Source organism: Marmota marmota, unplaced genomic scaffold, assembly GCF_001458135.2.
Source record: "Marmota marmota marmota unplaced genomic scaffold, marMar, whole genome shotgun sequence".
Lineage (NCBI taxonomy): Eukaryota > Metazoa > Chordata > Mammalia > Rodentia > Sciuridae > Marmota > Marmota marmota.
In genome coordinates, this window is record NW_025999899.1 from 2,626,831 (window position 1) to 2,650,251 (window position 23,421).

Below are 23,421 nucleotides of genomic sequence, written 5' to 3' on the forward strand. Positions count from 1 at the left end.
GATTTGGAAAAGAGAGAAGTGCTTTCCTAGGAGCCAAGAACTACCTCATAGGGCTAAATATAGGAACCAGAGAGAAGAGGTGTTATGGTAGGACAGTCCACACCATACCCTTGAGATATTTAATGATATGGATGTCAAGGCAACTTATCTGTTTCTTGTAACTGAACTTAGTGTCTTTAAATCTTTTATATTTTTGATAGTGCTTTACTGTTCTCAAGTTGCTGTTAGAGCCATGATTTTATTCATTCCTCACAGGCTGGAGCAATAGGCCAGTGAATAGTTATCTCCCTCCCACCACCACCAGTTCACTTATGGTGTCCTTAGAGAGCTTATAATCTGACTAGATTATCTGCCACAGTCACACTGATGCTGATTGTTATTTAGGCCTGTTATTGCTTTAAATCCAGGGTTGGGATTTCACTATGGTGCCTATTTTCTTTAAGCTAACATTAATTCTTTATACCTGATTGGTTCTCTGTTTTCCACTGTCACATTAATTTTCTCTTATTTTCATTGTGCTTTCTGTCTTATTTCCAGACTCTTCTGCCTACCTCTTGTTTTCCTTCAAATTCTCATTCCAGCCTATTGCTCATCCTTACTTGTTCTCTGCTCTGATTTGCCATTCTCATCTCTATCTTTATTTTTACCATTTCCCACACCTTCTCTTTCTCTTGGAAGCTCACCTAAATTATACCTGTTACACAAACCCTTGAAACTTTATCTGAGCTCTTACCCTAACCAGTTCTTCCACTAAAGTCATATCATCAGTTCCATTGGGCAAAAAACCTCAGGGTTCCCACCTGGTATTCATAGATGCTGCTGAAACTTAGGCCATTGGACTCTAAGTCTTATCCTCTTTCCACTAAGCCACACTTGCTTTAAGATATATGTGGGGAAGCAAGGTGGCATTTGTCCAAGAGAATTTCCTCTAACTATTACCATATGGAGATCAAATACTTGTCCTTTTTTCTCCTCCACTCATCTGTGATACAGAGGTTACAGATATTATTGGACCTCATAGGCCAGAGATCACTGTAGCCATTAACAGAATTCCTTGAATTATCATTCATGGAGGCATTTATGGTTATGTTAAAGAGGTAGAATTAGTTTAGAGGAAAAATGTAAAGGTGATCCAAAGTATACCTAGCATGAAATTTTTCTGCTAAGTCTGTTAACTCAACGGTATCGCTGAATACCTGCTATGTATGAGACCCTGTTCTAGGCACAGCAGATACAGTGATGGCAGAGCCCAGTCTTGAGATCAGACAAATGTGTGATTAGACAATTCTGACCACATGGCAAGAACTGTCAGAAGGTGGGTATGGGGTCCTTGGGGGAGTCAGGGATTCATACCTCACCATGTCTGGTAGAGCTGAGAAAAGGCATTTTCGAGAAGATGATGCTAAAGCTCTGCACAAGACCATGAATAAGGCTTAAGCAAGCAAAGAAGAACAGAATGGCACTGTAGATGGAGGGACTGGCACACACAGAAGCTTGTGACAAGGTGGGGAGGAGCAGGTGTTCAAAGAGCAGGAGTGATAATGGGTGGACGCTAAGCATGCTTAGTTCATAGTTCTGCCAGTGTTCAGATGTTAATACTGGTTGCACTCAGGGTAGTAGTCAGTGCTGGAGATTGTAATCAGTAAAAAACAAATGATAGTTGAAGTCTTAAATAGAGATAGTATCATGTCATCCATGTGTTTCTTGAGGCAATCTTACAGAGAAGGGGTAGAGTCTCAGGAAGAAATTCAGGAGAAACAGAAGCTTGGGGAGGAGACAGAGCTTCATAGGGGATAGAGGTCAAAGAGTCTCTGAGGTTCAGTGGGAAGGATTTGCTCGCTAGGTGGTAAATGGTGTCTGAGGGGAGTGGTATCCACAGAAGCAGCAGAGTGGGAGGGAAGGGGAAAGCAAAGCCTCAGAAGATAGAGGCAACTTCTAAAAATGAGGTAGATATATATGAGTATATATGACAAGGTGCCGTGGCCCACACCTATAATCCCAGCTATGTGGAGGCTGAGGTAGGAGGATCACAAGTTCAAGGCAAGCCTTAGCTTAACAAGACCCTTTCTCATAATAAGAAATAAAGATGAGTTAGGGTGAAGCTCAGTGATAGAGCACCCCTGGGTTCAATCTCCAGGACCCTCACATGCACATACACACACTCATGAAAGAGTGTGTGTGTACAGATGGCTTACAGAAACAACTCTCATTTAAGTATTAGAACATTACTAGTATCTTTGAAATCCCGTCCCCCCCATCCCCATGTCTTTTCATGGCTCACCTTCCACTTTCCTCAACAGCTACAGCCACCATTCTGAAGTTTGTGTTCATCATTCCTTATTTTTCTTTTTCTTTGTAGTTATCCATACCCAATGTGTTTATTTTTCCTGATTTTGTCATTTAACAGAATCATATGTGTACAATCTTTTTGTGGCATGTTTTGAGATTCATTCATGTTGATACATGTGTTGTCATATACTTTCCCTGGTGTGCAGTATTCCCTCCATAAACATGTCACACTTTTTTTTAATCCATTTTTACTTTGGAGGGATTGTTGGGTTAGTTCCAGCTTGAGCCTGTGACAGTGCCAATACAAGCATACCTCATGATATTTATGTGTAGGAGTTTATCTCTAAAGGTCAGGTGATACTTCAAAGAAACTCCCAATAACAAAGATGGTGGTTAGAGAGCCATGGAAAGATGAAGATTTATTTTAAGGTGAGAAAAATTTAACTGAAAGCTCACGAGAAGGAGCCAAAGAGAAAAGAAATTTCAAGATGTAAAACAGGGAAGAAATAAGCAGTGGGGTGGGTTCCTGAGCTGCGGAAGGAAATATCCCATGGAGCAGAAAACATTGCTGTAAAGTTTCTGAAAATTGCAGGGCAAGAGAGGAGTTTTCATAATGCCATCTTTCTTGTTCACTTCTGGGTTGAAAACTCTTCTGAGACTATTCCCCATACAGGTAGTATTTTTTGTTTTTTTTTTTTTTGTTTTGTTTTGTTTTTTTTTTGCTAGTAATAGCTGCTCCCATAGAGGGCCCTTGGCTGTATTCTTTGAGTAGCCTGCTTGGGACATTTTGTATTTGTCTGCTTCCTTGTAGTGTGAGCTGTTGATGCTCAGTGGGACCCAAGGGGAGGCTGGCTCTGTGCTCCTCTCCCTCTTCTGGTCTGTCCAAGGCAGCCTGCTCTCCTGGTGCTATCTGCAGCTAAAGGCAACTGACACAGCAGCCAAAGGCCTGGCCGTGGACCTTATCGAAAAATGTGAGTGTTGATATTAAATACACAAGAGCAGGTGTCTGGATTTAACTCTGCACAAAAACTTTCTCTTTCGTAACTCACACAGAGATGTACACTTGGTTCTTTTTTTTTTTTTTTTTTTTCACTAGGTTCTTTATTAGAGTTCAGATCTATGCTGGGTGCAGTGATGCACACCTATAATCCCAGCTACTTGGGAAGCTAAGCCAGGAGAATTACAAGTTTGAAGCCAGCTTCAGAAATTTGGCAAGACCCTCAGCACCTTAGTGAGACCCTGTCTCAAGATTAGAAATAAAAGGGGCTGGGGATGTTCCTCGGTGGTAGAACTCTACTGGATTCAATCCCCAGTGCCACAAGAACAAAAAACACAAAATAAAACCAAAAAACTGAATAGGGTAACTTTTGCCCTCTTAAAATAGAATTCTATAGTATGTCTTTTTGCTCAGAATTTCCTATTTGAATGTGGTATATGTCTTAGTATTTTTTTTGAGGAATTGGGTCATTCCATAACCTGACATTCTCTCTTCAGTCACACAGCACTCTTAGATGATGTCTCACTTGTCAGGATAGTCTGTCATCCCTGGCTTAATCAAGTCATCTAAAAAAGAGTTTTGAGCTTTTAGCATCCAAGGTGTATGAATACTGCTGTGACCTCTGCCAGTCCTGAAGTACTCAAATTCATGTCCTGTAAACCCACAGAAAATTATATGAAACTAACAAGTTCTGAGAAATTGGGTGGGAAAAGTTTGGTTTCATCAAACTTGCCCTGAGCAGCCATGGCATAAATGCTTAGGGTACTGAGTCCTATAATTGGAACCTGTTCCTTCAGATTGGTGCCCCTAATGCCTGAGCCCATTGTATACTAAAGGAAAAAAGGATGCTGAGAGCTGGGCCCACTGACAATGTAACTTCACTTATAAAAGTGATATCTCCACTTCATCAAAAACTAACAAAGACAGAAAACATCTCTTTAAAAGTAACCTTTTACTGAAATTTGCATTGCTTTCCCTTCCAGAGGAAAGCATTTGGATGGTGCTTGGTGGTCCCCTGGTCTTCTATTGTTGAGTCTTACACACACACACAGCTTCTGTGGTCCTCTCTGGCTTTGTTCTTGGTAACAACTAAGCAAGTGATATTCCCTCCGTATAAAATATTAACCGCTTTCTTTATGTTTTGATAGATGTGGCACAGTTTCTGGCAAGCATGAGAGTGATTTTGGAATCCCTTTTGTCACAGTATAGTGGGAAAACCATAGTAGAAAAATTATGTAATTCAGTGTTTTCGATGGCAGCTCGTCAACTGGTAAGAAAATGTAACAAGCAGAGTAGGGGTTGGTGATCAGTACCCCAGGCAGGGCCTGAGGTGGACACTGGGTGCCTTTGTTCATCTTTCTTTAGGTCATCTTCCTGTTGGACTTCTGCACTTTAGACATTTCACACTGCACACTCTTGAGAGAGTTCAGTACCCTAACAGAGCTATTGAAGAAGCTCTGCAGTGACCCTGAAGGAGGGCCAAATAAGGTAACTTGAGTGGGTGTTTGACCCTGTGTTGCTTCCTCTCAAAAGAGATGTGACCGTACTGAATGGAACATACCACTGACTATAGATCTTCACAAATAAGTTGCCTCTAGAAGGCAATTTTATTGGTGGTTTTTTTCAACAAAGAGAATAAATGGTGATCCAAGTTTATTTGTCATAGTCAGCATTAGAAAGGAGATACAAAGAGTAAATTATGCAATTATAACACAAAAGTTACATAAGATCCATATATGTGAATAATCATTGAAGTCTAGAAGAGAAAATGTATGTTGAAAGGCAAATTAGAACTAGGCCTAGTGGCACATGACTGTTTTCCTAGCAATTTAGAAGGCTGAAGCAGGAGGAGCACAAATTTAAAGCATGCCTTGGTGATTTACGGAGACCCTAAGCAACATAGCAAGACCCTGTCTCAAAATAAAAATAAAAAGGGCAGGGGATGTGGCTCAATGATTAAGCACCCTCCGGTTCAATCCCCGGTACCCGCTGCCTCCCCAAAAAAAGGCAGGTTAGAAAGTCTGACATTTAAAAGAATTGTCTCTCTTACTTAATCTTATAGTACACAAAGTTTTTTCACAGTCTTATTTAAGTATCACAAAAACCCTTAGCAGTAGAAAGGGCATATACTTAATAGGTTTTTTAAAAAGCAAAGATTCAAAGAGAGATAGTGGTCTTAGATTTGCTGAGGTCCCAAGTAGGAATATGAGGCCTTTAAACTCTTAATTCAGTGTTCTTCCCCCACCCCACTGGAAATACATATTGTCAATGATTTGTAAGAAATAGTTCTGGCTAAGTGTGGTGGTGCATGCCTGTAATCCCAGCAGCTTAGGAGGCTGAGACAGGAGGATCACAAGTTCAAAGCCAGCAAAGCACTAAGCAATCAGAGAGACTCTGTCTCAAAAAATAGAGACCAGTTTTTGAGTCACAAAGAACGTGTTTACGACTGAAATGCTTCCTCCTCACATCTATTTGACCACACTGGCTAGGTATTTGGCTTAGTGGTTAAGTCCCCCTGGGTTCAATCACCAGTACCAAAAAAGAAATAGTTCTGGGCTGGGGATGTAGCTCAGTGGTAGAACACTTGGCTACATATGTGAGGCCTTGGGTTTGATCCAGGGCAAGTGCAAAAAAGATAAAGACTGATCCCAGAGTTCCTACAGTAGACTAAAAGCACATGTCTACCTTGCTGAATGATAGACATCTGTTGATCTCTGTTCAGATGGGAAGGTCAGGTGTCTTTTAGCCTGCATGACAGCGTGGGGCTGTCAAAGCTCATGTGCCTACAGCACTGATAGAGAAAGCCTATTGCGTATGGCTGGGTGTGGAGTGATGAATACTATCTTTTTTAAAAAATATTTTTTTAATTGTCAATGGACCTTTTATTTATTTATTTTTATGTGGTGCTGAGAATCGAACCTAGTGCTTCACACATGCTAGGCAAGCACTCCACCACTGAGCCACAACCCCAGCCCAAATACTGTCTTTTCTTGACTCACTTGTTTGCTTAGCTGGATGTAGAGACCTGGCAGCAAGAACAGCCTGTGGTTCTGCATACATGGACCAAAGAGTCTGCCCACAACTATGAAAATAACTGCCACGAGGTGTCTGTCTTTGTTAGCCCAGGGGCAACCTATTTTGAGGTGGAATTTGACGAAAGGTGTGAAACTGAAAAAAGGTAAGACTTACATGTTCTTTTCTCCCTAGCAATAATGGGTCAAAAACAAGAGAAGAAAAGTAATAAAGATTATGCTTTCACAGATATGATTACCTGGAATTTACTGATGCTAGAGGTGGGAAAACACGCTATGACACAAAAGTCGGCACTTACAAATGGCCTAAGGTGAGTGATATTCTTAGAAATAAATGAAACACTTCTGTAGCAATTCTGTCAACCCTTAGAGCAAGAGGTGTAATCTTTGAAGGGAAGCATTTATATTACACTTTAATAAAAGTAAGATTTGTATCAAAGTTGACAAACTACTATCTGTTGCCTGTTTTATAAATAAAAAAGATTTGAAACACAACCATTCCCTTTTATCTCTTATAGCCACTTTGGTACTGCTTTGGCAGGGTTGAATGATCACAACACGGATTGTGTGACCTGAAAAATCTAAAATATTGGCCACCTGCGTTCTTTATAGGAAAAGTTTACCAACCCCCAGACTCTTTCAGCATTGTCCAGAATAAATGAGGATCTGTCACTCTTGTCAAGGACGGACTGGTGGATCTGAATGAAGGCCCAGACCATGGTGAAAGCCAGGAGTCCAGTTCACAATTGGATCTGCTCTCTCTGGGTTGGAGATTAAGAGCTGCCCCAGGCTGTTGACCTTCTCTCTGCTCTCAGGGGTCTTGGCTGGCAGCAAAGGACTAAGCAGGTGTGATCACTGGCTGAGTAGGTAGTAGGCAGATGGGCATCTGAATTTAGAAAGCTAAGCAGTAGTTTTCTGCCAATTATGCTTTTTCATGAGTGTTGCAGTAAATTTTGTGTTTCAGTCACACCTTTGTACATTTCTCCTTCAGTAGTTGTGCACTTGTGGAAATAGAGACCAGTTTTTGAGTCACAAAGAACATGTTTACTACTGAAATGCTTCCTCCTCACTCTATTTGACCACATGACATTTGTCTGTCTCTAGAAAGTGACCTTTAAGGATGGTCCTCGGCTACAGTTCCTCTTTCACTCTGACAGCAGCAACAATGAGTGGGGCTACAAATTCACTGTCACTGCCTATGGCCTGCCTGATGTTGCTGTGTCTTGGGGGTTAGATTTACAACTCCTTGTCTCCCGACTGATGGGACGCCTCGCCTCCCAGTGCATGGCACTCAAGTCTACGTATCGTAAGTTCACAGCCCTGTCCCTTCCTTCTCCTTACAACTGTGTTTAAGAGCAAAACATGTACTCTCCCTTGTGGCATCTTCACATAAGATCAGGGCAAGGTATTGATAATATTCCGTTCAGTTTCCTTTAAACCAAGCCAGAATAAATTGTCCACTTGACATCATTGACATGAAATTTCTTTTTTTTTTGGTACTGGGCATTGAACCCAGGGGTGCTTAACCACTGAGCCACATCCCCTAAATAATAGGTATATTATTTAGAGACAGGGTTTCGCTAAGTAGTTTAGGGCCTTGCTAAGTTGCTGAACTTGTGATCCTCCTGCCACAGCCTCCTGAGCTGCTGGGATTATAGGTGTGCACCATCACTCCCGGCTGACATGAAGTTTTTTGACTCAGTCTTTGGCCCACATCACAACGGGTTTTGTGGATTCCCCCTATTGAAAGAGAACAAGAGAAAGAGGGAGCTGGATTTTTTTAGCAACATCATAATAATGTATTTTTGGAGGTAGATTTAGGTATACTCCAACCAGAAGGCAGAAAAATAGAATAAATTAATTGTATATTGTTTGAGTAAATATTTATGTATAGATATAGATATGTGAGTATGGATTTGGTCAACTTGTTATTAAATTCAATTTATAGAACTTGTTATTAAATTCTTATAAGTAATAAAACTTATAGAATAAACCTTTCTAGTAAATTTATTTCTGTATGATCTCTTGAGTTTTTCCAATTATAAAAGTAAAAGCTCATAGAAAAATTACATACTGGAGAAAAATTGAAGAAAAGTAGAATCACCCTTACTCCTAACACCCAGAGATAACTATTATCAACATTTTTAAAATTCCACCTAATCTTTATTTCTGTGTCTATTTAGATCTATGGTGGGTATTTAATTATTTTTTTAATAAAATTAAGTTTATAAATTGTGAATGTTTTCCCATAATTAATATTCTTAAATGACCTCCTATTGTGTGCTAGAAGTAGTTTACATTTGGCTTTCAGTTTAGTAAACAGGTTAATCACTTCAAAGACACCTTGTAACTGAAGTTATCCCACAGAACAGCAGCATTTCAGGACTTGTGGTTTAGGTTAATCTATAATGTGTTTCTCGGAAATGTGAGTGAATTTCCTCTTAGGTTTTTTTGTTTTTTTTCTCTCTTTGTTTAACCCTTTTCTTTGTTAGTTCAAAGAATCTCAGTGTATTAAGGAAAAAATAGAACTCTCACAAGTCACCTTCTTTTTCCAGAGTTAGGAAGTAATATGGTAATACCACAGGCAAAAATGGCTTCAGTCCTGAACTCTCCTTTGTGGAAACCTGTCTTCAGGCATCAGATTTGTCCAGAGTTGGAATTAGAAGCAAGCTGGCCCACTCACCCACACCAGGATAGGAAGGAGGTATTTACTCTTCTGTCATCTTTACATCTGGGTGGAAACTGTTTACTAATGTCTTATCACCCCATTAAACTGTTAGTGCCTTGAGGCAGAAACTGTTCCTTGTTATTTGTTATCCCACTGTGTACCCCAGGGACCAGTCAGCAATGGGTGTTCAAAAATAAGGAATGACTCCAGTGAAATATAGTAGGTATTCAGTAAATCTTTCTTGATGGCATTATCAATCAAACAAGTGGAGTCTGTTTCTAGTGCCTACTGAGTCACACTTAAGAGTAAATGGTTTTTGCTATTCCTTTTGTTCTCCATACAGCTGTAGCACTTTATTTAACTGTTCATAATATTTTAAAAACTAAAAAATTTGCCCTCTGTTTCTACTTTCCATCTCTCCTTCCCTTTTTCTATTATTTCTCCTTCCTTCCTTCTTTCCCTCCCTTTCTTTCCCCTGCAAGTTATTCCATGGTCAATTGCCAAAGTCAGTAGCTCTTTCTCCATTTCTACTCTCCTTTATCTCCCTGTTAAATCAAACTCCTTCAGACCCTCTCTTTTTTTGATTCCATGATAGTCCACTGTCTTCTCTACATCCAACTCTCTGTGTGCCTCCTCCGTTGGCCTTTCTCATTCCTTCTTCTCTATAAGGTAGGCTATATTCAGGCTTCCTCCCCTTTTCTACCATCCACCAAAACTTTATTCTCTCTTTTCTCTTTAACTGTCCCATCTGTGGGAATAATTCCTTAATATCAGTTTCCAGCCCTCTTTTTTCTCCCAGACTCCAGTATCTTCTCCATATCTTCATCTTCCTGTTAGGCGTTTTCATTTTAATGTCCTGACTCCCATTAACTCTGAAGTGAAAAAACAGAATGTCTCCTTTACTAACTGCTCACTTCTGTTGTAGTCATTGTTTGCCCAGGCCCAGAGCCACTGCTCCCTCACATCCCCTTCATCCCTGCCCTGCTCTTGCCTTTCCTATCAGTCAGTTGCAAGCCCTGTAGATTCTTCCTTATGGTGTTCATCTCTGTCCTTTCCTCTGTTTCCATTTTTATCCAGGCCCTCATCACACCTGCATTATTACATTGGTACCTGCCAAGTTTTTTTTTTTTTTTTCAAATCACTGCATTATCTTGTCATTCCACTGCCAAGCACCATTAATGGCTCCCCGTTGCCCACAGGGTGAAGTCTAAACTCCTCAGTGTGACAGTCAAGGCTCTCTACAGTCTCCTTTCACCTTAACTATCTGACTCTAGTTCCCACCACTCCCCAGCTGAGACTTCAGGCCAGGTCAGTCTCCCCACTGACTCTTAACCTCTGCTAGTGGTTATATCCCTCAAGGCCAAGCCTTCCCATCCTTCAGGGTTCAGCCCTAATCCCAAGTCCTTCGGAGGCTTTCTTAATTGCTTTAACCTGCCAGGAACTCCTTCCTTTGAGTTCTCAGCACTGGGTGTCCCCTTTAGGCATTTGGCACTGGATAATCTTTTGCTTTATGGTAGTGTTAGTTTTAATGCATTTAAGTTTTATTTTTATTTGCCTTTATTAACCCATATACATCTGTCTGGTCTCCCTAAAATAGATTTAAACTTCCTGAGAGTATGCACCGTTTGTTTATACTTCTGCTTTATCTTAGTAGGTGCTCAGTAAATTTTACTTTTTGATGAATATTTCAAATGTGATTTTTTTTTTTCTTGTTCCTAGGTTAAGAGCATTCCTGATGATCCCTGCCGCCATTTTCTCCTTGATTTTGCCCAGTCAGAGCCTGCTCAGAACTTCTGTGGGCCATATTCAGAACTTTTCAAAGGATTCATACAGGCATGTAGAAAACAGGCCCCAAAGACAGATATAGTTGCTGGTTCCACTATTGATCAAGCTGTGAACGCCACCTTTGCTGCTCTGGTGTATCGCACTCCAGACTTATATGAGAAGCTGCAAAAATATGGTAACTTATATTACAGGGAATATGTTTGATCTGAAGGCTAATTGCTAAGTTATAAGAAGCCTATCTTAAGGGAAAATTTAGAAATTCTAAAATGTTAACACATATCTACAACTGTAAACTTCATCTTGTTCTACTTTGTCAATCAAAAGATTCATGGCCAATTTATAGTTAGCAGATAGTTATGTGTGGCAAGTAGCCTTGAGTTTCTGAATTAGCAGATACTTTGTCTTTTTCCAGAATTCTCATGGAAAACTTCCAAGAAATTTAATAGAAAGAAACCTTAATGGTGTCGGTTCTGAAACTCAGAAGCTGCACTGCTCAGGTTAATTAGACAACCTTCCTGCACCTCTGTTTCCTCATCTGTAAAATTGGTTTAGAATTCCTTAGCTCCAACATACTAGAAATTCCAATTAAAGCCACAGGTATTTAAGTTATTGACTGTGCTAATAACATGCTTGTAGAAGGAGGCAAATGAAGGTACTAACTCTTTCTCTAGACTTGCAGCTTCTCTGTGGCATGATCCCACCAGGCTGCCTCTGGTGGGATCTCTGTGGACAGCCTTCCCTTCACCATTTCTCTTCCTCACTTCCCTCAGGGCACCATCTCTGTGTGTTGTTCATATGTGCAGCTTACATCCTAACAGGATCCACACAGAAGATCTCTACTCTCTCTACATTCACACTTTTTCAGGGAAAAGCATTGCAAATCCTATGTAAAGATAAGGCTTACGGCTGGGGTTGTGGCTCAGCGGTAGAGCACTTGCCTAGCATGTGCAATGCCCTGGGTTTGATCCGCAGCACCACATAGAAATAAATAAATAAATAAAAAGGTATTGTGTCCAACTACAACTAAAAATTAAATATTTAAAAAAAAAAAAAAAGATAAGGCTTAGGCTTTTCCAAGGTGCTTGGCAAGGTATGTGTTCTTTCTGATGCAGATGAAATAAGTGAGAATAGATGCTTCCTTCCTTTAGAGTAGGTGATTGATTATTGCTCATGTTACTATAATTGATATTATCACTGCAACATGTATTGCTTAGTTCTTTAGCTCTCACATTGCACTTTATTTCCTGATTGAGAAACTATCTCAATTACTTCTCAAATCTTAACATCTCCTTTAAAAAAGCCCACCACCTAAATAAAACTACATTGAAATGTGAGTAATGTATGGAAACAAATATCATATGGGAGAGTGTATCTTCACTAAGGAATGGGGAGAGGGACAAGGGAACCTGCATGGTTTTGAAGGAAAAAAGAAAACAATATATATTTTTGTGATCAAATGACAGTAAGAAAGCTGGACACTCCTTGTTACTTGAGGGACTTTTCAATAAATGTATAAAGGCCTGTGGGTTAAAAGCTGAGAAACAGAATGTTTCCTACTAGGGAGAAGTCAAACCATGTTCCATTCCACATATGTGTTTGTAGGAGACAAACACACAATCAAATGTGGGAACTAGAAATAGCTGGCTGTATGTGGCTTGTTTCTAATCTGTCCTTGTTGAATGTGGCCCATTCAGTTCTTTGTGCATCTGCCTTTATGATATAGATATCATAATAAAGACTATTCGTGAGTTCTTTAAAACTGAGCTACATTGAGAATGCTTTTTGTCTAAAAATTGGGTTAGAAATGTAAGAGAGGAGTTTTTCAACTTGAACATACACTGCATGAGGTCAGTGACCATGTCTTTTTCTCAGCATTGTATTCACAGTGCCTAATGTAGAACCCAGCACATGCTAGGGCTTCATAAAATGTTTATTGTATTGAACATGGATGCAACAGAAAGCTTCATACTGTTTTATTGTATTGTATTTTGCTTTATGAGAGGGACAGGCCTCTTAGGTCTTTAAAAAATTTTTTTTTTCAAATTATAAAAAAAATACTCATGTAGAGACTGAAAAAGTCTAGAAACGTTTAAAATAATTATGAACTTGTTGTACACAGTGCCACACACCTGTAATCCTAGTGACTTAGGAGGGTACGGCAAAAGGATCGCAAATTCAAAGCCAGCTTCAGCAACTTAGTGAGACTCGTTCTGAAAATAAACCATAAGAGGACTAGGGATGAATCTCCTTGTTAGAGTACCCCTGGGTTCAATCTCCAGGTTCAATTTCTACTTCTGAAAAAAAAAAAAAAAATTATGAACTACAATCTCACTATTTAGAAAACACCTCTATTAACTTTTTTCTATATATTAAACTGAAACTGACCTTTTATCTAGGTGTTTTATGTTTGTATATGTCCATCCATGTTATTGATTGATTGATATCTCAATAATAATTTTAAAAATTAAATTATTTTTTTATTATTATTATTATTATTTTTAGTTGTAGATGGATACAATACCTTTATATATTTACTCACTTATTTTTATGTGGTGATCAGGAGCAAACCCAGTGCCTCACACATGCTAGGCAAGTGTTCTATCACTGAACAACAACCCCAGCCCAGTAATTATTTTTTTACTCAGTTTTTGTTTTGTTTTTATTTTTGAGACAGTGTCTCACTGTTGCCTGGCCTAGTTTGGAACTCACTGGCTCAAGTGATCTTCCTCATGAATAGCTGGGACTACAGGTTTACACTATTATGACTGGCTTTCCTCAGTTTTAATTTTTAATGTTTTAGGATGCTAGGGATTGAACCCAGTACTTTTTTTTTNGTTTGACTTCCTAATGGCTGCCAATCTTACTGGAGTGAGATTGAACCCAGTACTTTGCACATGATAAGCAAGCATTCCACCACCGAGTTACTCCCCTGACCTGATATTTTAAAGATTTTACTTTAGGTATTTTTTTTATATTTTATTCACTTTGAGTAGTATTTCTATTTCAAAAATTATTAGTTTGTACGAAGTTAGTTTGAAATAACACAGAGAACCCATCCAAGTATTTGTGGCTTAATCGATGATTTTTCCCCTCAAGTCTCTCTTACCACCCCTAATGCATGAGTGTCAGGAGGACTTCTTCTGTATTTTAAAAGGTTCAGAAAATATTTTGTGTTTAAAGCTACAGTAGTGAATTGAGTAAACTGAATGTAATCACTTTGTCTCTCCTCCTTCCTTAGTAAACAGCCGGGGCAAGGTAGCCCTGAGTGAAGAGTTTGCACAGGTGTATTCTTTGGCGGATGGGATTCGAATATGGATGGTAAGATTTTCCTTCCCATGAGATTTTGATATATTTTAGGTTTTCCTACCGTGATATCATGGCAATAAGTAAGTAGGCCTTTTCTCAAGAATATAATTTGAGGAATTTTTTTAAACTAAAGTTCGGCTATATGAATATAAATAAAATAATTTAGAACCCTTGAAATCATAATTTATGGGGCAGGATATTGGCCAAATTATATTGTTATATTGTATACATATGCCAATATTTAACAACAAATCCCACCACTACGTACAACAATAATGCACCAATAAAAAATGTGGAGGGAAAAAAAGAAATCGTAATTTGGTGATTGTTGAAAATATTGAGTAAATGGGGTTTAGTTGAGCCCTCTTTACATCTTTTAGTAACCCTAGAGGCTACTCCATAGATCTTAGACCAGAAGGAAAAGGATTGCTTTATATACTCAGCATCCATTGACAGTTTTAGGCAGGGGAGAGGCCTCGGGTCTGCATCTTAGAAAAATGGTTCTGTAGCATTGTGTAACAGCAGTAACATGGAAGAACCAGCTGTCCATCAGTAGGAAAAAGTGACAAGATATACTGAATATTATATTATTACAAAATACTACATTATAATATTATATAATGATGTAATATTATATTACAATGAAAGTGAATGAAAAGAGCCACATGTATCACCATGGATAACTCTCACAGACTTGATGAACAAAAAAGCAAATTGCAAAAGAATGCAGAAGTGTGGAAATCCTTGTAAGATCCTAATTCAAACCAAATCTGTGTGTTACACCTATAAGTATGTAGTTAAAACTTTTTATAAATTCATAAAAAAGATAAACACTAAATTGTTTTTATTTCTTAGGCATGGAGATGAGTACCTATATATTAGTGTTATTATTCCTTACATATTTGCATGCATCTTAAATATTATGTTGTAATTGAGAAAAAAAATTCTTTGAGTAGAGGATAGATAATGAAATTGAAAGCAGAAGACTTAATTGCAGTAATTAGATGAGGATGGCTTTTGCAACTGAGGAGATAAAATCCACAGGGCTTTGTGATTGATGTGAGTGGTGAACAGGAAGAAGGAATTTAGAGTAGTCCCAGGTTTCTGGTGGTGATTTGGTGGATGATAGAAGTGTTGACCAAGCATTAGTCTTAGATCTGAGAGTGAGGAGGTAAGTTCAGTTTAGAACCTGTTGAGTGTAAAAACATCTAGGTTATCTAAGACATCTACCTGGAGAGTTCATTAAAGAACCTAAATGGATGATGCTTCACAGAAATGTCAAGGCAGAGATAAAGAAAACTTTAAATAATTTGTAATAAGTTCTTTATTTTGTTTTGTTTTTAAATATGAATTTATCTAGGAACAGACAGCCTTGGACAGAATACACAGTGACTAGAACATTGGTTAGTGCCCAATATATCCTGAATAGATAGAAACCAAAGTGAACAGAATCTGACATAAGAAACTAAAAGGCATTGTTTTCAGAATGGTGGGAAGAGATTCAGAAGAGTATGCTGACAGAGAAACCAAGGCAATATAGTAAAGTTTAAAGAAAGAAGTATTTAGGAAAGTCAGACACCATGGACAATTTATGTAAAAAGGATTTGGCAATTGACAAGGCACATTGTAGGTTATGCTCCTGGGTTAGCGTAGAACAGACTGTCCATAGTTGAACAACATATCAACCTTCTCTTTGGTACCTTGACACCTCATACATCACACATGGCCTTCTACCTTAGCTTTCAGCATTGTGGCTCATGGTGTGACCATTGCCTGGACTATAACTAAAATCACCATTCTCTACCTAGAAGTCTCAGCAGCACTTAGGGGTTTCTTCTCATTCAAGATAGAATGGATCAAATTTTGTCTAAGTCAGATGTGGTGGCATACACTTGTAATCCCAGCTACTCAGGAGGCTGGGGCAGGAGGATCAGTTGAGTCCAAGGATTTGAAGTTAGCCTGGGCAATATAGTGAGAGCCCATCTCAAAAATGAAATTTTTTTGGTCCAAGCTTGACCCTTAATTTCTCTAGACCTCAGCTTCTTTGTACTAGTAAGCTTTAACTATAGGCATGTCCTATACTAATGTTTTAGATTTTTTTAACTAATAAAGTCATGTATATAAAATCCTCCTAAATAACACATACTTGAAAAGAAGGTAGTTTGGCAGATATACCTTTAGACAATTTCAAAGCCTGGAAGACTTTCAGAACATACAAAAACAGCTCAGCCCTGTGTCCTCAGCAGCTGATTAACAGCTGTAAAGTCCTCTGTGCTCTTCAATGCTGTGTGCCTTTGAAGTACTTCAGTGTAACTGCCCTTGACACCCTATCTGGACAGCTTAATTATGTGGCTCAAATCCTCTCCCCAGTTAGAGATGAAGCAGAAGTCCCTGATGAGCCTGGGGAGCGAGGCAGAAGAAAAACACAGTTTGGAAGCGACTGAGGCAAATCCAGAGAGCCTGGGTGAGTGTGCCACTGCCAGCTGTGGTCATCCGACCTTCAGTTTTCTTTTCAGAACTTTGAGAACCAGCACCCTACCTTCGGGTTACGCTAGTTGAGGCCACGTAGACCAAAAGTAATAAAGTTGCTAAATGTTGTTTCCTAATACTTGTCACTAATGGAGAAAATGCCAGAGAGGAATAAGTATTTATTGACATGCTCTAAAGTGGAACATCTTTCTGATTACTTGCCTTGTCAGCCTCAGCAACTTTGTGAGACCCTGTATGAAAATGAAACATTGCCTAGCATGCAGGGCCCTGAGTTCCACCCCTAGTACTGTATATGCACAAAACAAATATGCTGAAGTTTTTACAGGTGAAAAAGTCTGATCCCTAGGATGTACATGGAAATAATTCAGGGAATGGGAGCCAGTGGGGGTGGGGGAAACAAGATTGGCTATGAGTTAATAGTTACTAAAGCTGGATAATAGATATATTGAGAGTTTCTTACACTGTTCTCTATATGTTTGAAATGTTCACCATGAAACTATTCCAATATAGTCCTGGAAAGATCTTGGTTTTATATAAGGAGATAAAATTTGTTTCTATTCCATCAGTACATGTGTATATCACAGTATTAACGAAGGTATTTCTTGCCCTACATCAGAAAGTTTAAATAGATTATTTTCTCTCTGAAAGTAGGCAATATATTTAATTTTAATTTTTTGTTCATTACCATTCTTGTTTTATTTGTTTCATTTAGCAAAAGAGTGTATTCAGAAAAGTCTTCTATTACTAAAATTTTTGCCCATGGCTAAAAGTTCAAAAGAAAGCAGTGACAAGGTGGTGACTGCTGATGAAACTGATCATCTCCAGCCACTTGACAGGCGCCAGAGGACAAGCTCTGTGGTCGAAGAGCATTTCCAAGCCTCAGCGTCACCCACTGAAACAGCAGCCCCAACTGTAGGAGACAAGAGTCCTGGCTTGGAGATCCCACCAAAGTTGCCACCCAGCAGTGGCCCTCCCACTGCAGAACCTTCTACAGCTGAAGAGCCCTCATCACCTTCCACACCTACCCGGCGGCCCCCCTTCACTCGAGGGCGACTCCGGCTGCTCTCCTTCAGATCCATGGAGGAGGCCAGACCAGTGCCCACAGTGAAAGAGAAATACCCAGTTTTAAAGGATGTCATGGACTTCATTAAAGATCAGTCAGTCTCTCATGAGAGGTGAGCCAATCATTCCTTCCTAGTAGTCTGTCTTTTCAAGACACAGGTACCCAGAATAGTCAAAGGCTTAAAGTTCATGTTAAAAAGAACAGATAATATTTAGGATAAACCAAGTCTTATTTTGAATATTCAAGAAAAATTTTTAATTTTTTTCTTTATGAGTATTTTTTTTTTCACTTAAAACTTGGACATTATACTATTTGTAAAATGTAGCCCAGCAATGTATCATTAGGATTTAAAAAAAAAAAAAGACGAAGCATTTCTTTTGGTAGCTGCCACTTAAAATTTTGTCTTATTTTAACCCTGGGGGAAATTTAGAATTTAATGTTTTCTGACAAAATTACTTGCCATAGACCTACCTCTTTGAAAGTATGATGGGTTTGAAGTTAGTGAGGAATTTCTTATGCTAAGAATGAAAGCTTTGTCTCTTCAGGGAAGTAAAGACGTTAGAGTTCCTTTTGAATTATTTAATTTTAAAAGTAAGTTGTTGGGCTGAGCATGGTGGCGCTCACCTGTAATTCCAGCTGTTCGGAAGGCTGAGGCAGGAGGATCACAAGTTCAAAAGTCAGCCTCAGCAGTGGTGACACTCTAAGCAACTCAATGAGACCCTGTCTCTAAATAAAGTACAAAATAGGGCTGGAGATATGACTCAGTGGTTGAGTGCCCCGGAATTTAATCCTTGGTACTAAAAAAATAGAGTTGTTGGGTTTCTGCAGTTAATGTGTACTAATTTGTAATGCTGAGTGATGACCTAACATAGCAAACAGATATTGATACTGTTCATGCATGTTATTTCTAATCCTCACAATAGTCTCTCCTTTTCATTCAAATGGCTTCAGAACTTGGGTGGGGGATACATTTTCTTTCCACCCCAGTTCAGGAGTTTTCTGGGCATTCCTGACTTGAATTCTTTCTCTAGTGTTGTAAAGGTTCTTTCCTTGAGGAAAGCCCAAGCCCAGAGCACCCTGGAAGTCCTGAGGATAATTCAATACTGTACAGAGTCTCTTGGGCAGCCTCACTGCTTCCATCCACCATATATACTTTTCCTGTTGGAACTCCTGACCTGTCAGAAAGATTTTACCAAGTAAGTACAAATGCTGAATCTGCAAGGAGACCAAGCAGCGGTCATTGTAAAGAAGTCCTAATTGTCTTCTCTAATGAATAACTGTCATTTCTATTTAGGAGTCTTAAGTTATATTTTTGCTGAATTTATTTTCTCATTCTAAGGAAAAATGGGTTATATCATTTTAGAAAGTACCAGGAACATGTTCAATCTTCCTGATGACTTACCACCTTTATTTTATTAGAGTCAGAATTGTATTCCTTATGTATCCATACTGTCATTCAGCCCCTGGCAGCTTTGAGCTAAATGTAATGCTCATTTACAGTAATGATATTAACCTATCTCTCAAGGTGGTTCTAGCCTTTGCTTGATAAATAATTTTTTGAGTGTCTACCCCTCTAAACATTGTATATAATAATGGGCAAGGCAGACAAGGTTCTAATGGAGCCTATTCTCTACTAAAGAGCAAGAGAGAGCATTTTAAAATAAATACATAAGTAAATATCATGCCAGGGGCGCTGGGGTTGTGGTTCAGCAATAGAGTGCTCACCTAGCATGTGCAAGGCACTGGGTTCGATCCTTAGCACCACATAAAAACAATAAATAAAATTAAGGTATTGTTTCCAATTATAACTAAATATATATGTATATATATAAATGCCAGGTACAGTGGCACTCACCTGTAATCCCAGCTACTCAAGAGTCTGATGCAGAAGGATTATAAGTTTGATGCCAGCTTGAGCAACTTCACAAGAGTCTCTTTCTCAAAATAAAATAAAAGAGCCAGGTGCAGTGGCGCACGCCTGTAATCCCAGCAGCATGGGAGGCTGAGGCAGCAAGTTCTAGCCAGCCTAAGCAACTTAGCGAGGCACTAAGCAACTCAATAAAACTCTGTTTCTAAATAAAATATAAAAAAAGAGGACTGGGGTTGTGGCTCAGCGGTAGAATGCTCACCTAGCATGTGCGAGGCCCTGGATTCAATCCTCAGCACCACATAAAAATAAATAAATAAAATAAAGGTATTGTGTTCAACTACAACTAAAAAATAAATATTAAAATTTTTTTTAAAAAAAAGGGGGCTGGGATTGTGGCTCAGCGGTAGAGGGCTCAGCCGCCTAGCACATGCAAGGTGCTGGGTTCGATCCTCAGCACCACATAAAAATAAATAAAGATATTGTGTCCATATTTAAAAAAATCTTTAAAAATTTTTTTAAAAAAATATATAAAAAAAAGGCTGGAGGTGTAGCTCAATGGTTAAGCACCCCTGGGTTCAATCCCTGGTACCAAAATAATAATAATAATAATAATAATAATAGAATGATCTGGGAATATAGTTCAGTGGTGGAGCATTTGCTTAGCATGTGTGAGGCCCTGAGTTCAATCCCCAGGACCAGGAGGATTGAAAACAAAAATAAAGAATCAGATAGTGATATTGCTATGTGGTGATTTAATACAGAGTTACACACTTTGGGTAGTCAGGTTAAAGCAGACTGAGGAAACGACATGTAAACCAAAAGATGATTCACCAGCTGAGGTCAGGAGAAAGATGTAGAAGGAACAGTACAAAGGTTCTAGGAATTAATCCACATAACAGCATGGCTGAGTGAAAGGGGAAATGGCATAAGGCAAGGTCAGAAAGTTAGGCAGGACTCTGATCACACCAAGATGTGTGAATTTTATACTGAGTTATAGATGGAAAAAACCATTGAAGATTTTGAAGCCCAGGAGAAGCACACTTTGATTTATAAAAGATACCTCTAGCCACTGTGTGAAAAGAGTGGAAATAAGAAAAGCAGTTAGGATAATAGTAGTTATTATATGACACTATTGTGTCCTAAGCAGACAAGGAATGGTGATGGTTTGAACTATGGAGTGCTGCTAGAAATAGAGAAAAAGGACGACCTTCAGGATAGATTTTGGAGGTGGAATTGTCAGACTTATCTGTAGGTTAGACAGAAAGGGTGAATGAAAGGTAGGAATCACGGGAAAAGAAACTCTTAGGATTTCTCCCGGAGCAACCAGGTGCATGGTGATGTATTTTACAGAGGAAGAGAATATGAAAGAAATGGATAGGGCAAGAATAAAAAGTTTTGTTTTGACCATGTTGTTTGAACCACTTCTTTGATATCCAGATGATATCGGGAAGACCGAGATTAGAGTCAGAAGTCCTGGAAAAAAGTCAGGATGAGGGATAGAATTCAATTGTCATCCGCTATAGATGGTTTTTAAAACCAAGAGACCAGATGAGACCTAGAAAGAGGGCAGAGAAAGACAATAAGGAGCCCAGGATTGAGCCTTTATATAGGAATCTTTATTTAGAAATCAAACAGAGGAAGAGGAGGCAGCTAATGTTATCAAAAGGGCCCTTGAGATATATTAGAAACTTAGGGATGGTGGTGCCATAGATGCCAAGAGAAGAATGTTTCTCCAAAGACAAGAATGGTCAACTGTAGGGCTGAGGTTGTAGCTTAGTGGTAGAGCTCTTGCCTAGCATGTGTTGAGGCACTGGGTTTGATTCTCAGCACTGCATATAAATAAATAAATTTTAAAAATAAAGGTCCATTGACATTAAAAAAGAAAGAAAGAAAAGAAAGAATGGTCAGCTGTGTCAAATGCTGGTGCAAGAAGTGAGATAAAAACACACTGTATTTGGCAAAAATCCTGGTGGACCCAGGGGGCTGAAAGCCCAGTTGGACTGGATTGAAAGAGAATGGGGGTGATATGAGCAAAAACAGACTAAAGACAATTAGTTCAAAAATTTTGAACTTAGAAGGGAGCAGAGAAGGGGGGATGTGGGACAACTAAGGATTTTATTTTGTTTTGATTTTTTGTGGTGCTGGGGATTGAGCACATGCTCTACCATGAGCTACACTCCCAGCATCGCCACTGAGGTGTTAGAATGCTTTTGAATATTGATGGGAATGAATCAGCAGGAGGGGAAGCCAATGTAGGGGAAGTGGGGATAGTCTGCAGTAGCAGCTGTGGAGTTGAATTTGGCTTTGCACAGAATCAGGGTAGCTTTGTGATAGCAGAAAGAAACAGGATAGACAGACAGTTCAGTGCAGATGCAAGTTGGTTGCTAAATTGGTGGTACAAAGATGAGGGATTTCCTTTGATCACTTATGTTTTTTTAAAGTAAAATGTGAGGATAGTCATCAAAAAATGGAGGGTTGAGAAGGCTGTTTAAGGAGAAGCAAGAAGGTTCTAGATGATATGAAAATTGAGAAAATCAGTCTATGAGACTGCCTTATAATATTTCTAAGTGCTTATTTGAGAATTACAGTCATGAATTTAAAGTGACACTGGTCCACTTGTTTATGTGACCTAGCTACATACAGCAGTTTTGATACAAGTATAAAATTTCTCAGCAAGCAGATGGAAGTGGAAGGAAGCCAGAGAGTTGGCATGGGCCAGGGCTCATTTGGAATTGAAGAAGAGATTGTGTGAGAGTCCACAGTAAGACAGCAGGATGAGAGGTTGTAGGCAGAGTTGCATGCTCTGAAGTCAGCCATCATTTGATGACAGTGTCAAGGAAATGACCATCAACTTGGGATGGCTAAGGGCATGGAAGAGAAGATCCTTGGCAATGAAGGTGGCAGAGAGTTTGAGAGAAAAAGGAATAGTGGTATCACTCCTAGGGATGTTGAAGTCACTAAGATAAAAAGGATGAAGGTAGAAAAGCCAGTGACCTTAGTACTAAAGTCATCAAGGGAGGCAGAAGGGTGGGCATGATTATGTGGAGATTATTAAATGAGATAATTTGTGAAAAATACTTAACAAAGTATCTGGCACTCAAGGAGTGGGGGGGAGGCATGGTTTTTTTATTAATAAAATAAAAGAAAGATGAATAGTTAATCATCTCCAAACTTCTGTGAGGTAGCTCTTGACCTGGTCAATTTGACTCACTTGCTGTTTTCTCCATTACTTTCTAAAATTATTACTCCTGTTATCATTTAAGTTTCAGCACCACTTTGTTCAGCTTGCTGCTTCTGGGCTCTTTCATGTAAGGAATAGGATTATTAAATAAAAGCTGTCTTGGCAATTAAGTCCATGGTTTCCTTTCTTTCTAGTTACTTTGGACACTTGGAAGGCTGTGGTGCTGATCTACACAAAGAAATTCGAGACACTTACTATCAACTTGTTATGTTTTTGGTCAAAGCAATTAAAGGATTTAATAGCATAAATGACAGGTACTGGATGACTTTTTAACTTCTAGAGGAAAAAAATGTATTTTTTTCTGCAAAGTTGAAAATAAGTTGAAAAGAAAGGATAAGATAAAAATAGCCTCTAATCTTATCATTTAGAACTATTCATTAATGTTAATTTATTAGTATATTTTTTGCTAGTCTTTTTTCTGTTTGATATGTACATTAAGTATGAGTTTTGTTTTATCTAGGAGTTTTATAACCTATTATTTTTAGTTTTTGATGTATTATTTGTAGTTTTAAAACTTGAGTATAAAACTATTTTTCAGTATCCTCCTTACTAAGTGGTTTAGATATAAACCTTAAGTCATATGTCTCTTCTGTAAATCTAAATTGCATAACTTTAGCTAGTTTGGGGTGGCCCAATTTGCTGACCTTTACTGCTCAGCCTCTACTGTAAAGAAGGCCCTG

The 23,421-nt window shown here is 38.8% G+C and overlaps 1 protein-coding gene across 4 annotated transcripts in view; it reads left to right on the top strand.

Moving 5' to 3' along the window:
* The window catches only part of Zzef1 (zinc finger ZZ-type and EF-hand domain containing 1), a 116,108-nt gene that overhangs the window by 48,906 nt on the left and 43,781 nt on the right, over nt 1-23,421 (top strand). For 3 of the 4 annotated variants that reach the window (XM_015505889.2, XM_048798397.1, XM_048798399.1), the window contains 13 exons: nt 3,101-3,260; nt 4,435-4,556; nt 4,652-4,774; nt 6,298-6,464; nt 6,548-6,629; nt 7,423-7,624; nt 8,874-9,022; nt 10,706-10,946; nt 14,010-14,089; nt 16,448-16,541; nt 17,280-17,742; nt 18,662-18,826; nt 22,876-22,995. In XM_015505889.2, the coding sequence (XP_015361375.1) occupies nt 3,101-3,260; nt 4,435-4,556; nt 4,652-4,774; nt 6,298-6,464; nt 6,548-6,629; nt 7,423-7,624; nt 8,874-9,022; nt 10,706-10,946; nt 14,010-14,089; nt 16,448-16,541; nt 17,280-17,742; nt 18,662-18,826; nt 22,876-22,995 (2,168 nt within the window). The remainder of the gene's footprint in view (nt 1-3,100; nt 3,261-4,434; nt 4,557-4,651; nt 4,775-6,297; nt 6,465-6,547; nt 6,630-7,422; nt 7,625-8,873; nt 9,023-10,705; nt 10,947-14,009; nt 14,090-16,447; nt 16,542-17,279; nt 17,743-18,661; nt 18,827-22,875; nt 22,996-23,421) is intronic. The other variant, XM_048798398.1, reaches the window with a different exon arrangement.